The sequence below is a fragment of the Microtus oregoni genome, unplaced genomic scaffold, assembly GCF_018167655.1.
Source record: "Microtus oregoni isolate MIOR12 unplaced genomic scaffold, Mior012 000024F_ref0000369, whole genome shotgun sequence".
NCBI classification, from domain to species: domain Eukaryota; kingdom Metazoa; phylum Chordata; class Mammalia; order Rodentia; family Cricetidae; genus Microtus; species Microtus oregoni.
The window spans coordinates 17,289,250-17,304,296 of NW_024543083.1; the positions used below are offsets into that span (position 1 = coordinate 17,289,250).

Here is a 15,047-nt window from a genome sequence, read left to right on the forward strand (position 1 = left end):
GGTTGGACCTCTGTGTAGCATTTTTGTATGTTGTCCTGCACCCTGTGATTGGGCCCCGGTTTGTGGGTGCACAGACCCATATGCTATGTGGCTAGTTCACATCAACATCAAATGCTCACACCCTGTCCCTGAGACAAGGTCTTACTCGACAGCCCAGGCTGTCTCCAAATATGGGACCTTTCTCAGCCTCTCAAGCCCTGGGATTAAAGGCAGGGTCACATCATCACAGCCAGGCTCCTCTCAGAGATGAGGGTACCAAGGCACAGCCCCACTGACCACATGACTTGAGCTGAGACGCTCCAACACTCTCTGGAGCCTGCTAAAGGGCTTTTCTCCACCCAGAGTGTCTAGCTACAGCCTTATCAGGAGGTCCATGATTGTCTTCCAATACTAAACCTGCTTCTCCCCAGCAATGGACCAAGCACACTCAGAATTAGGCTACCTTTTATGTCTCACTGGTAATGCTGAGACACCTATCCCAGAGATGTTTGTTCTAGTGTGTGTCAGACCAAGTATGCCGCAACCACATGTTCTCAGCCCCTCACCATTCAGCTTCCACTCAGTAGCTCATCAGGTTAGCAGCTGACATTGGTTTTATTTAACAAACCCAAGGAAACTCCCTGCCAGCTAGCTTTCATACTGCCAGAAGGCGCTGCGCCAGCTGCAGGGGGAGCAAAGGCTCAATGGTCTTGGTCCAGTGCTGGACCCTGAATCCACAATACTGACATGCCAGGCACGATGTGCCCACTGGTGCAGGCATGGCATAGCCAGTATGGGGTAATTAACTGCTTTCTCCACAGGAGAATGAACTCTCCCCATCCCCTTGTGCCCTCACCTCCTTCTCCACCAAGGCCCAGGTGTAGTGATGAGGCCAGCGGGCCTGCTTTTCGACCCACCCGGATCCCGCACAGCTAGCTTTACTCCCGAAATAACAACACACAAATTGTATTCATTTAAACACTGCCTGGCCCATTAGTTTCAGCTTCTTCTTGGCTAACTCTCACATCTTGACTAATCCATTTCTAACAATCTGTGTACCACCACGAAGTGGTGGCTCACCCAGAAAGATTCAGCATGTCTGACCTGCATCCATCTTGGGCTGGAGCTTCATAGCATCTGACCAGAGAGGTGAGGCTGGCTCACTTCCCTTCTTCCCAGCATTCTGTTCTGTTTACTCCGCCTACCTAATTTTCTGTCCAATCAAAGGCCAAGGCAGTCTCTTTATTAACCAATGAAAGTAGAAGGCCCATCTACATCACCCAGGGAACTTTGTGGAAGAGAAGTGGGAAGAATATCTGAGCCGAGAAGTGGTGGCGGGGGGGGGGGGGGGGGGGGGGGGGGGGGGGGGGGGGGGGGGGGGCTGCCATGAGAGGCTGTCTTCTGGACACAGTATGATGGTTTCATTTACAGACTCAGCATCCGTGGTGACCTGGCCAAGACTGCACAGGCCAGACAAGACTCCGGCATAGATGGGGTCAGGTTGGGGTGTGCACCATACCCCACTCCTCACTGAGGAGCTGTTGGCAGTTGACAGCTGCAAAGCATCGCTTTTGAGGGTGCTCCAGTGGATGCCCCCTACCACACACACAGGTGGCTGGAGCTGGCTTCTCCCCTCACGGAACTTACTGGGTTATCAAAAAAAGACACGTGGGAGGTGTTGTACAGAGATGAGAACACCACTAAGTCTAATAAACCAGAAGCAAACTTTATTCCAGAAACCAGACCCTAGGAAAACCAGAAGCAAACTTAAAAAAAAAATAAAAAGTAAAAAACACCACAGGGCACAGAAGCTTATCAGCTAGCTGAGACCACAGCCAGAGATGGTGTTTGTTAGGCTGTGGCAAAAGGCTAGTTTCTGAAACCTCCTTTTATAGTTAGGGCACCAAGCATTAGGTCTGAACAAAGGAATTTTTACGATCTTGCCCCGACCTGGTCAGTGTGGGTCAGTCAATGGAGGCCCGAAGGAGGGGAGTGAATTCTAACTTCAATGGGTAGGTAACTAGGCACCTATCATGAATGTTTCAGAGTAGGTTACAGCAAAAGTCACTAATTACAAGAAAACAGGTGTCTTTAGCAACTAGTCAGAAAAGGGACTGCTAGTAATACCAGAAGGTTAATAAATTAGAATTAATTAATTGGTTCTTAGGCTAGGAACTTAGAGGATAGCAGAAAGTTCTTCACACTACCTCAAGGTAAAGCTCAGATACAGACTGCCATACTTTACAGTCTCCATTCTCAGAGCTCCTTAGTCAAACCAGGTGTTTAAACCGTGGTCACTGTCTCTCCTGGTACCTTCAGGCAGTGTATACTGAAGCCCCGTGCCTCCCCTTTAATGGTGCCAGTTTCCCATAACAGAGACAATGTCTAACCCAGACGTCATGTATCTCTGTCTCCTAGAGGTTAACTAAGTTCATATCTGTCGTTCATCAAGGATGGCCAGGACACTACTCTCGGTTTGCAGAGAGAAGCTCTGGCCTTGTAAATAGAAGAGCCAGTTGTAAAATGAAATGACCTAGGTTGATGGAGGCTCAAGTGTCTGAGAAAATAGCTCACTGTGACCTACTGAGAAACCTGCTGACAGCCTGTTCTCATTCCCCTAGACTTATAACTTTATATTTTTTTTTATTTCTACATTCTTATTTTTGGAATGTACATTTTTATTTTCTTATTCTTGGACTCTTCAGGAGGGACATGTTGAGGGGAATATAAGGCGAGCAGGAGGGAAATGGGGCATGGATGTGGTCATATTTCATTGCACGTGCATATGAAATTCTCAAGAATAAAGAAAGTTTCAAAGTTCCAAGGAAAACGACATCATCGACATCATCTTCCAGTGGGAACTGTGGCAGGATCTGACCACCCTGCAGCCATGTTGTTGGATTTCAGTCACTTCATGATCTGTTTAAACCACATTGAGTATCTTGGGACTGTGGTGAGGAGCACGTGCGACTGCTCCAGTGGGGGTGGTGAACCCAGGATCCCTGTGAGGAACCAGGTCCCCTTGTGTTCTCGGGTCACTGCACTCCCCTCCGCCCAAGCCCCGGTCACCACACTGCCCTTCTCACAGCTTGTTCTTGTTGTGACTGTCACGTTCAGGGTCTGTTCACATTCCTCCCCATCCGCGTGTGTGACTGGAAGCATCGTCTGCTTGGTACCCAGGCCTGTGCCGTTGAGCGTCCAGCCGCTGAGGAGACCATCTGTTCCAGGGATGAGGACATGCTCGGCAAAGTCCCTCTCTGGGATGCAGACAGGGAGCCCAGAGCTGGGACACTGCAAGGGCTCCTCCAGCTCCAGCAGGGAGAGGTTGTTCTCCCCAGACTCTTCATCGTAACGCATGTGCACGTGAGTGCTCCTGATCCCAATCCTCTGGCCAGCACCTGAAATCATGAGCAAACAACCGACTTAGAAAGCTTTGTTTTCATGGGCGAGATAGTTAGCTTCTAGAAACTGTGGATTTCCCAGTGAAACCCTGAGGGGCAGAGGCAGTGTTCTTCCAGGACTTGAATACAGACTACAGAATGGGCTAGGTCAACTCATATCCGTGGCCTCCTCACACTCTGAAAAAGGCAAGGTTTTATTCTGGAGTTCAGTACAACTATGGTTAGTAAACAGGCAGCGGTGAAAAGGAACGACTCCAGGCCAGTCTGAACATGGCTGCTCGGGACCTCTCAGGCATTTAGCTCTTTCAGGATGAGTTCACACAAGTATTTAAGGATAAAGAGTGAGACACGCTTACTTCCAGGCTCACACTTGCCGTCGAGCATCTCGGAGCTGATGATAGGAACATTCCAGCGGGGAGAAAGGACTGTCCAGGTTTTAGGAATGGAAAATGAGGCTACGGATACATCCTGAGAAGAGATAGGGTAGCAGCCCAAGATCGTGGGGAGGAGGGATTTGAACCCAGCTCCTCTGGCCCTCGGCCAGGCCTCTGTGTCCAGTGGTTGCTCTACTGCTGAGATTTGTCCTGTGCCACTTAGCACTGGCATGCTGTGTCCACATTCTAACTACACGTGTCTTGTTCTGTATATGCACATAATTTTATGACCACCTCAGTTTTACTGAAGCTATTTCGTGCCTTGCTTTAGAAACAAAATTTCTAGTTAAAAAATTCCCATTTTGTTTCTCTTGGTTTATTCCTTTTATTTATAATGACGTCTTAGGAAATTCATGAAAGAAATACTTACTTGCTTTTACGCTTATATTGCTGTGGAGTAATGAACACTTTGCTGTTGTCAGCACAAAGTCTTCCTGTATTAAAACACCGGCACAGAAGTCCATTCCTTTGGAGTCTGTTAACTTGACCTTAAAAAAAGAAAATGACTGTTAGCCAGTGTCAGATAGGGAACAGTAAATCTGAGTGGCCGTCTGGGCACCAGGGACAGTCAGTGTCCACACCCCACTGCCTCTTCCACAGCTACCAGCACTCTGTCACCTCAGGAAGATACAGTGGCCCCTCTTGGCCAAGGACGAGTAATGGCTATCAGATTTTCCCTCCCCCTGGAACAAGGGAAACAGGCACAACTGAAAGACTGGCCTCCAGGGTCATCCGTTTTTGGCAAAAACATGGAAATAACGGATGAAATTTGTAACAAAACAGAAGCTGTTACCAAAGCTGTTACCTGCCACGGGAAGCCAGGCGGACTTTGGTAGTCTCTGATGTCTTCGGAAGTCAGGGTCCCGCAGGCACACTTGTCTTCATCCGTGGTGGCAACATGAGAAGAAAATCAGTGGTTTCCAAGCGGATGTGGGGTCTACAATGGTGCTAGCCGGAGTCTCATCTGAATGCTGGTAGACTTGAGGTCATTGGTGGTCATGGGGAGCAAGGTGAAGTTGAACTGCCTGCACCCAGGCTTTTTTGGGGGGCAGTTTGGATAATAGGGTAATGGGCCTCCTGACACAAAGCATTTCCGACATTGGGGTTACTCTAATGTGGAGGCCAGAACCCCGAGTCAGCAATTACATCCCATGAACAACAACACTCCACCCTGTAAGCATGGTGGCAGAAGGAAAGGGGCATGGAGGCAGGACGGCCTACCTCCGGGAGAACTCACCGTTGGGACTGCATGACTTGTGGTCCTTGCCCAGCTTGTAGCCCTTCGCACAGCTGCACAGGTAGGATGACTCCCCTGGATGGCAGAAATGCTGGCACCCATCCGTCCTCTCTAGGTGACATTCGTTTGTAGCTGAGAAGGAAGAAAAAGCTAAAACCAGCCATGCCAATGGGGAACAGCTAACACCATTGTCTTGTGCATGGGTCTGGCTTTCCAGTCCTAGTGTTGCTTGTATGTTACACGTATAAAGAAAATATAAGCTTGGAGCTGTGTCCACATTCCCCATCCTAGCTTGCCAGTTTTCATGTGAAGCTTCCCACACTCAAGTGTCCCGGGTATGTCCATGGAGACGCAGTGAGATGTTTGGCCTCAGGAGGAGTTACCTGGACATCTTACTAGTATCGTATATATGTCCCTAGCTTCTTCCTTTCCCACTGCAAAAGCTGCTGTCTTTGGATTGTTCCTTCAAAGAGCAGAAATGGGACAAAGAGGGGGTCAGGGCCCAGTGTTGGTGGCCGAACAGTTTAAGTGGGACACCAGAAAGCATTGCCAGGGAGGTGATGGAGTGTGGGAATCTGGAGCTGAGAGCAAAGATCTGGGCTAAAGAAACTTTTCTCGCAGAGAGCTGGTTCTGGGCGGCAGAGACACAGAAAAAGGTACATGCGTTTGTTTCTGTAGTTGACAATTACCAGGAATTCATCCCCTTGGCCCTATGAGGTCATTTGCATGGGTATTTAAGGACTATTCTTAGTGAGTTCTGGTGGTACAGGTCTGCCTATCATAGCTACTCTGAAGTCTGAGTTGGGAGGATCGTAAGGTCAAGGCCTGTCTGGATTGTACAGCAAGTTCCTTTATTTTTTTTTTTATTTTTTATGTAGAGGGGTGTTTTGCCCCTGTCTGTGTACCATATGAGTGCAGTGCCCACAGAGGCCAGAGGGGGTGCTAGATCCCCCTGGGACTGGAGTTATAGAAGGTTGTGAACTGCCCTGTGGATGCTGAATCAAACCTGGAAGAGCAGCCCATTCTCTTAACCTCTGAGCTACCTCTCTTGCCCCATGCTTAGCAAGTTCAAGGAGAGTCTGGGGAATATATTGAGACCCTACGTTCAAATCCTATGGGTGAAAAGGGGGAGGGGGCCTATTTACTTTTGAAGCTTTGCCTTTTCTCTCTCTAGAGTATCCCCGACTGGTATGTCAGTCAGACACACCTGTGTGCACCTCTTCCAACTTGTGTGCAGATTATGGATTGGGAGGTGGATGGTTGGGAAAGGGGAGAAAAAGGAGACACTATGCTATGAAAATTTCAAGAGGGCAAGGGGCCGGGTAGTGGGTCACAGAATGCAGCCAGCACCTGTGGCATGATTCTAGGGTGGGGTAGAAGAGGGGAGCCAAAGACTTCCCTGGGATGAGTGTATCAAGGTTCCCAGGGCACCCTTCTCTGAAGCACAATTACTAAGAACTCAGAGAGAGAGAAATTGGGGTTCAACCTGAAGGTCCAAAAAGCCGAACAGCCAGCCATTGGTTCTTACCTCTACTTCAGTCCAAAATAACGATCCTGCCTCCAGGAATCTCAGAATGAGACTGAGATCTGTCTCCTCCCATTTTATAATCCTCTCTAGTTCTGGGATTAGACATGCACCACTGGATTTAAGGCATGCACCACCCGGTTTCTATGGCAACTAGTGTGACTACTGGGACTAAAGGTGTGTGTTACCACTGCCCGATCTATAAAGCTGACCAGTGAGGCTGTTTTACTCCCTGATCTTCAGGTAAGCTTTATTTATTGAGCTACAAACGTAATGCCCCTACACTTTTCTGCATGAGCAAGCTGCTCTGTCTCTCAGCAACCCCAGCATGGACTGGCTGTGGACGGTGCCTCTTACCCATTGCGCAGTTCCTGCCCTCGTAGCCAGGGGAACACGTGCAGCTATAATTGCGGATGTGGTCCTTGCATGTCCCGTTGTTGAGGCAGGGCTGGGAGATACATGGAGAACCACCTACGGAAGCAGAAGGGCCTCTGAGACTGCGTTGTGGATTCCTTGAGCCAGGCCCATCCTAAGCTTGCTGTACTAGAGAAGAGGAGGCCAAGTTCCAGGTGCTTGCTGTCCACTGGGTGCCATGTGCCCCCGACCCCCAAGTTCTCACCATCACTATCATGCACCCCAGGACCTTCTACTCATTTCGAAGTGTGTCCTTGCTCCCACCCGCCACGTGGTCTTCACTTGTACATCTCTTTCTGCCGACACCCACCCTGTGCTCCTCCTGAGGATAGCCTACACAGCAGACCCCAAGACAAACATCTGGGTAATGGCCACAGTTCTCTCAAATCTGATCCATCTCCTGGCCTACAGCATGCCCCTTCCCAGGAGTAGGATGAGTTGTGAGGTGGGGGAGGGCTCCTGTCTTTTGCCTGAGCCCCAGCTGCCTAGGAACACCCAGACATCAGCACAATGAAACCAGACGCCTTCTTGTGGTCCTGCTAGTGGGATCCTTAGGACGAATCCCCTCCCTGGGCAGACACCAGGACACAGGAGGGTTAGAACGTGAATCCATGGGCCCCAGTAAAGACTGTCCTGAGTCTCGACCAGGCCAGAGAGCTGAGAAAACACTTACCCCAGTACTGTTTCCAGAATCTTTCCTGCCAAGGCAAAAGGTAAGAGTGTTAATTTCTGTATTCAGTCTCCCATGGATGGACTCAGGGCTAAGAAAACATGGGCTGTACTCAGTCATTCGGAGGATGTGGAATTTCTGTGCATGATTTTACAGCCTGTTCACACTGAACAGGAATGGCATATTCTGCACCAGGTCACTTACCGTGTCTCCTGGGGAGGGAGGAGGTTGTGTGTGAGGGCCCAAAGCTACAGCGCTCCTTCCCGGCTGCTCTCCACCTCACTCTACAGAGGTGCCTGGCGATGGTCTGAAATCCCCATTTTTTTCTTTTAGAAGTACACTGTTATAATTGTAAATGTTCGTGGGGGAGGCTGGAGTGGGATACCCAAATGAGCTGTTTGTGGGGTGTCCCCAAACCATACTCGAATTTCCTAATGCTGTGTGGATGACGTCACCATCGCTCTGCCCCTCCCGCACGAAAATAGCCACTGCCCCTTAAGTTTTGGCTCCCTCTTCCTGCCTTCTGATAAACATGCCAAATGCTCACCTGATTGTTAGAGTGTATACAGCTGTAAGAAAAGGATTTACCTAATCCAGAGTAGGGATCACGGGAAATTTTCTTACAGCGTGTATGCACGGGCATGCATGTGTGTGCCTCTTTCTCTATTTCTCTCTCCCTCTCTCCCAGATTTTCCCAACATGTGCAAACAGTGGAGCTTGGTGATTTGGTTGTGGTGTGATGGGCAGGTCTCCCCAGCTAGGTAGCCCAACTAGGAGGAGTCTAGAGTGTGATCCCCACCTGCTGCTGACGTCAGTTTGTTCCCACCTCTAAGTCTGACTTCTCGTCTGTGAAGTCAGGCTCATACCAACCTCACCATAAGGAAATGGGCTAGTTAAATCTGCTTTCTGATACAGTTGGGCCTGAACAGTTAGCACGCGCGTGCACCTGGGGGCTCATGGGGCTCACGTACAGTGGTGATGTCATTTTCAGGGTTTACAGGGCTCACGTACAGTGTTAATGTTGTCTTCAAATACTTCTCTCGCTTCCTCATAATTGCAGATTTCCTCATAGCATTCCTTTTCCAAGTTGCCCTCGAAGAGTTCTTCCAGAAGATAAGAACCAGACCGTCTCCATCTCACCAGAACTTTGTTTGCCTCCGAGGCTGGAAGAAACACTGCAGAGGGATGCGCAAAGTGAGCGGGAGCCCCGTCTCACAAGGTGCCTCAGTCGGCGCCTGTGATTTGCCACTGTTCACAGGGCCTGGGCTGTGCCGGTCCTCAGGGTTAGTCCTATGATGGACATGTACTTTCTTCTTGTTGGGTGAGTTAGGCAGACACACTGGCATTTTGTGGGCGGAGCATCCAGGCCCAGAGAGGCTATGCTCAATCAGCAGCAACAGGTGAGCGTCCAAGCAGAAGCAGGAGGACACGGGACAGGCCTATCACCATTTGCTTCGCCATGATCTATCCTGGTATGTTGCAAAAATGCAACACATGTGGACAGACACGTCAGAGAGTGTCCTATTAAATACAGGGATGCCAGGATTACTGAGCAACTTCTCCATGGCAGGAAGGAGTCCTGAGCAGGCGACGGAGACAGACAGCATGAGGGAGGGGGTGCTCAGGTGAGCTCACTCAAACAGCGCTTAGACCTACATAGTTTTCCTTCCTGTGCAATCACAGGACAGTACTGGGTTCTGAGCACCACCAAGCACCTTGGACGCCTTGGGAAGTGGTCAGATGAGAGGACAGTTTCCTCGGAGATCCCTGAGATACACACAGTTTGGTGTTAAGGTGGCAGGATGGCTGTGTCCACCCCAGGGACAGTGATGCCACCACAGGGCTTAGGGACACAGCCCTGCTCACCAGGAGCACTCAGCTCACAGCTCCTGTTTACAGGACGAGGGCAAGAATATGAGCTGTCTACAGGACGAGGGCAAGCATGCAAGCTGTCTGGTTATTTTTTTTTCCCACACCAGTATGTAAGGTGTCAAGAAGCCTCATTTGGCTAAAATGGACCCCATTGTGGCACATTTGGATCACAAAACTCAGCAGGCTCAACCTGACGACAGTCAGGAATTTTTTTGAGAACTTTGGTCCTGCTTTGGGGCTCAGGCCAGTGCTGAGAGCCAGCAGGCAGGATTTGCCCGTGTGGGCGCCACCCTCACAGGAGTTGGTATTGAGCAAACATGAAGAGGCTGGTGACGAGGACTGTTAGGTGTGGAAGGAGGGGGTGCAGAAGTCAGAGAGAGTAAAGGCTAGTGGCCTGGAACCACGCCTGAGCTGAGGAGCCATGGACTGCAGTCAGATGCGGGGGAAAGGAGGACATAGACAGACAGAGGACCCAGAAGATACTCACAGAGGCTGGGATGAAAGGCTTAGATGCTCCAGGGTGGAAAGAGCAACGCAGATCAAGGCTTAGGCTAGCTAGCTGTTCCTGGCAGTCCTTCAGCACAGAACAAGAACACCCCGACATCTAGATGGTCAAGCTGCAACCCAGTTTTGGCTAAGGGGTGCCCAGCCTTGTCTTGGCCTGCATGACTTAGGCTGTCCTTGCCCAATAGGTCCCTGTCACCTTCAACAGCTCTTACCGCAGGGCAATGAGATCCATACTGACTTTCAGGAGGGAGTGGCTTGTTCTTTAGGACCCGTAAAGACAGTATCATCTACAGAACCTTTGGGGCCAGACCAAGGATGAGACGGTTAGATCTGGTGGTTCATTCCTGTAGTCCTAGCGCTTGGGAGACTGAGGCAGGAGGATTGCCAAGAGCTGAAGCTAGCCTGAACTACATTGTGAGTTTCAGACCAGCTTGGGCTATAGAATGAGACCCCAGCTTAAAGAAAATGTTTCTTGAAAGAATGAGACAGCAAGCGCCTACCTGAAAGCTCCACCTGGTGCAGGACAAGGGTAAGGAGGAAGGCGAGAATGAGGCCCCAGAGCAGCGAGACACAGCCAGCCATGCTGACCCAGAGCCCGGCTGGCCCAGGCAGGGCAAAGTCTGCAAACAGTCAAAGTCCAGAGCTCCAGGAGGCACTGTGGTTGACCCGTGCCTTTGAACACATACAGGGCTAGATTGGATGACTGATGGACCTAGATGTTGGTGGAGAGTAGGAAATGACTCTCATTATGGTCCTTTCCTGCATTTGCTTTAGCCCACTGAGGTAGACATGGAGGGGAAAGTGGAGGGGTCTCAGTGCAGGTGGCCTTCGTTCCCTGCAAAGGGCCATCCTGGGTCTGGACATAGCCGTGAGTAGGAAGGATGCCACCATAAGGATTGTGTAGTCGTGCAAAGGAGGGGCACAGAGAATTGACAGAGAAGGGAAGGAGAGAGTGCTAGGGATGAAGATGGGCAGGTAATCAGGGCAGCTGAGAGGCGTAGGTGAGGGCACATGGTGTCACCTGAGAGCCAGAGTCGCAAGGAGTAGGAGGGGAGGATGAAAGCATCGTGAGCGGATGGGTTAGGGCAGTGAGTGGGACTGGGGCCTATATCTTCTGAATGATACAGGAACAAAATCCAGTGACACCTATAAACACAGTTCACTAAAGCAGAAAGGGAAGACAACAGAGTAGGCAGCAGCTTAACTAGTACATACATTGTAAAGTTGTTTTTTAAAAGTTAGAAGAATTATATATCATGGTTTCAGATGGTGCGTTTTTATGGGATTTCCTTGTGTGCAGGTGTGTGTCTCCTCATCCTCATCTCTATGCTTTTCTTGTGCTTTTTATTTGGCTTTTTAAAAGTTTGTTTTATCTTATTGGATTTTTTTTTGGTTTATTTGCTTTAGTTTCTTGTGGATTTGGGTGGGTGGTGAGGTGGGGAGGAGTTGGGGGAGGGGAAACTGTGATCAAAATAGAGTGTATGAAAAAAAATCTACTTTCAATTTTTAAAAAGACAGAAAGTATGGATTCAGCTTAGGATGTACAAAGTGTGTGTGTCTATCATGCATCTCCAACAATGAACAATTAGAGGTTGCTTATGAACTTGAGAAAGATCATGGGTGAGCATGGGAAGGACCAGAGGGAAGAGATGGAGGGGGAAATGGTGTAATTACATTTTAATTTAAAAAAATAGTGAACCAGACAAAGCTTCCATCAATCAGGCAAAGACAGTTTATGGGCTCCAGAGCTGGCCTGCCCTAGGAGCATGGTGTGTGAATGAACTCCTTCTTGACCAGCTCAGTCCACAGGGCTGCGAGAACAAGAGCTACAGAGTGGGCAGTGGTCAGCGGGAGAGCACTGCTTGCATCTCTGAGACTAGCTAGGGTCAGAATCTCGTGGCCAGGGCTTCACAGACAGTCACTAGCTGCCTCACCATGCAGTAGAGGGGAGAAACAGAACAGTAGCTGACATCCTGAGGACACTGCCCAATGGCCTCTCAGAGGTCCCACCTCACATGGGTACACTGGGAACTGATGTCAGCGTGTGACCCTTGAGGACATAATCCCCTGGATAAGAGCAGAGACAGTAGCGTGGTATGTGGGAATCTGAGTATCCTCACAGTCCGTCTCCATGAAAGAATACATTGTGAGAATGCTAAAACCCAGCTCTTGCTGCCCTCCTGATCCCCAGTGTGAGCTCTGCAGTCCTCCCTTCCCTCTGCCTAGAGGTCAAGGCCTTCTCTAGCTCTGGGGTTTACTCCAGGTCTGTTTATTTGAACAGAATTCTCTTCCAGGGTCCTAGTGGTCCCTTCTCTGCCACAGGCACGGAATTTTCTTTAGCTGAATCTCTTGACAAGAATTGAACATGTATCATACCTTCAGATGATCTGGGTATCTGAGAACTGAGACATCAGATGTCTCTAACTAGTCACTGAATCACCCACCATGTCTCAGCAGCCTGTATTATTATTCAGGGTTCCACATATATGTGGAGTTTTTTGGAGTAGCTTACTGGCTGGGTCCTTCTTAGTCCAACAATGGCTGTCTACCAACAGAAAATGCGAGAATCCAGGAGTTGTTCAGCCCACAAGGCTGGATGTCTCAGCAGGTCTTCAATACACACTGGAATCCTAAGGAAGCAGGTTCTGATGCCAATGAAGTAATTGACTTGTCAGCCAGAGTGACGGCAAGCAGGCATGTCCTTCATACAGGATGCCAGCAGAAGGTGTGGCCCAGGTTAAAGGTGGATCATCCCACCTCAAAAAAAAAAAAATCCAGATTTAGTGTGGTTCTTCCCACTTAAAATGATTCAGCCAAGAAAAAAAAAATCCCTCCCAAGTGTACCAGTCACTTGAGTTTTAGTTAATTCCTGCTGTTGTCAGGCTGACACCAACAACTGCCATCAACACCTCTAAACGTTCAGGTTCAGCATCTCTGGCTCAGATTTTTCTGTCAATGTGTACTAATGTCACCTGGATGGTACCACATTTTTTTTTTCTGAAGGACTTTGTCCTTTATTCTGTCCCCTGCCACCTAGGACCACTTTAAATGAATTCTTTGGATAAATTTGGGGTCCAGACAGGGGGAGCAATTCCCAGAGGATGTTGCCCACTTACCTAGAGCCGGGGTGCTGAGCCCAGCTTTATTTCTGACTTCCCAACTCACCCATTCCCTAGGCACGGGTTCCTCCCAGTGCTGATCTGAGGGCTGGTAAACAGCATGTCTACCCCAGGATCAGCTTCTCCATTCCATCCAGGAGAGGAAAAAAACACGGAAGACATCTGGGGCTCAGGGTCCTCAGCACTGAGGGGTGTGGCCTCCGCGAAAGCCACCATCAGGAAGGAAAATATTTTCTCCTGTTATTTTCTAGGTCTTGTTTCTGGGTCCAGGAGAGTTCCGCTGGAGCAGAACCACGTGAGGATGCTACTCTTTTCTGCACTCAGTCTAGAAGCCACTATCACTGCTCTGGGAACCAGCACCCTCATCGCCAGGACCACAGGGTACCTGGGTCCCCACAGCACCCCAGGGAGCCTGTGCCCACACTGCCAGTACCACAGGGAACCTGGGTCCCCACAGCACCCCAGGGAGCATGTGCCCACATTGCCAGCACCACAGGGAACCTGGGTCCCCACTGCACCCTGGGGAGCCTGTGCCCTCATTACCAGTACCACAAGGAACCTGGAGTCCCATCACACCCCAGGGAATCTGTGCCCACACTGCCAGTACCACAGGAAGCCTAGGTCCTGATTCTCAGATCCATAAAGGGAGATACCTCACTAGATCTGGGGCTCACCTTCCTGGCCCCTGACTCAGGATCTGGGTACTGGCTTTTCTGTTTGCTTTGAAATTATTGAAGATTCTCTTAGCTGTTCTAGTGGTGAACTATGTGTAACATGAGGTGCTCTTGAGTAAACTCACTTTTTAATGTCTGCTCAGCTTCCCCATGGCTGACCCCACACCCACACACTCTTGCACTTGTCTTTCTGTTGGTACAGGGACCTGTGTGGGTGCTGACTTTGTCCTGGGTTGGTGGTTGGAGACCAGGGAGTTCTCGTTCTTAGGGACAAACACAAAGTCCATCTGCCAGGTGAGTGAAACCGTGGTCTTCCCACTGCTGACCTGCATGCCAGGCCAGTGGGCCATGATATGTAGTAGGTCACTGATCCAGCGGTGTCTGCACGGCTCAGCTCGGTTCTCAGACCCCAGCCTCACTCTTGGCTACTATGATTCTAGGAAATCAAGCAATGTTCTTGACTTTCCCTAACCTTGCAAAATCTGTTTACAAAGGACTCTATCCAGCTCTTGGTCTGGGGGAAGGTTTGTACCGGAACCTTTAAACTTTGCTTGGGAAAGTTACGCAAAGTGCAAACTATAGGAAAAATCTCGGAAAAAAAACGTTAGTCTATTTACTGAAAGTAGGCTTGGTTCCCACAAACATTTAACTTGGGGCTTGGAGACAATACAAGACTGGGGGCGGGGGTGAGACATGCCCTGGACCCTGTCCAGCCACGTCATGTCACTGAACACCTGCTTTGGTGGCGTGACAGTGTCTGGAAGAGATGCAGAAACTTCTGGGGTGAGGCTCATCCTAGAGACTTAGAATTTAATGTTTGGGGTAAGGCCAGGATTTAGGCTTTGCAAAGACCCCTCTGGAGTCTCCTAACTAGAGCAGGGCTAAGACCCATGTGTTTGGGCGTCAGATCACTATTAGCACTTGCTCAGGAAGAAGCCCATGCACATTCAACACCAAGTTTAGCTCGGGGAAACTCCATACACCCTCACCAGGCAACCATCTTGGGAGACTCCTGTGCACACTTATCCCTCAGTCTCATTCAGGAAGACACGAGCACGCTTAGCACATGGCCCAGCTCAGGGAGACTGCACGCACATTCACTGCTCAGCTCAGCACAGAGTCCATGTACACTCAGCAGACAGCATAGTTCAGAAAGACTCCTGTACACACTCACAGGAAGCCCAGCATAGGGTTGGTGCTTGACTCAGATCTGGG

The 15,047-nt window shown here is 49.8% G+C and overlaps 1 protein-coding gene and 1 long non-coding RNA gene across 2 annotated transcripts; one reads left to right on the forward strand and one right to left on the reverse strand.

Moving 5' to 3' along the window:
* Positions 1 to 1,627: 1,627 nt before the first annotated feature.
* Proz (protein Z, vitamin K dependent plasma glycoprotein) lies at positions 1,628 to 10,627 on the reverse strand. The gene is made up of 8 exons (XM_041673880.1): positions 10,540 to 10,627; positions 8,672 to 8,835; positions 7,664 to 7,688; positions 6,934 to 7,047; positions 5,052 to 5,183; positions 4,620 to 4,693; positions 4,185 to 4,302; positions 1,628 to 3,377 (listed from the first exon to the last, which is right to left on the reverse strand). Exons 1-8 carry the CDS (start codon positions 10,619 to 10,621, stop codon positions 2,887 to 2,889), a joined length of 1,200 nt encoding a protein of 399 aa, XP_041529814.1. The 5' UTR covers positions 10,622 to 10,627; the 3' UTR covers positions 1,628 to 2,886.
* LOC121462345 lies at positions 9,228 to 13,968 on the forward strand. Its single transcript, XR_005976309.1, has 2 exons — positions 9,228 to 9,285; positions 13,410 to 13,968. It is a non-coding gene; the product is annotated as an uncharacterized LOC121462345 (long non-coding RNA).
* The last annotated feature ends 1,079 nt before the right edge of the window (positions 13,969 to 15,047 follow it).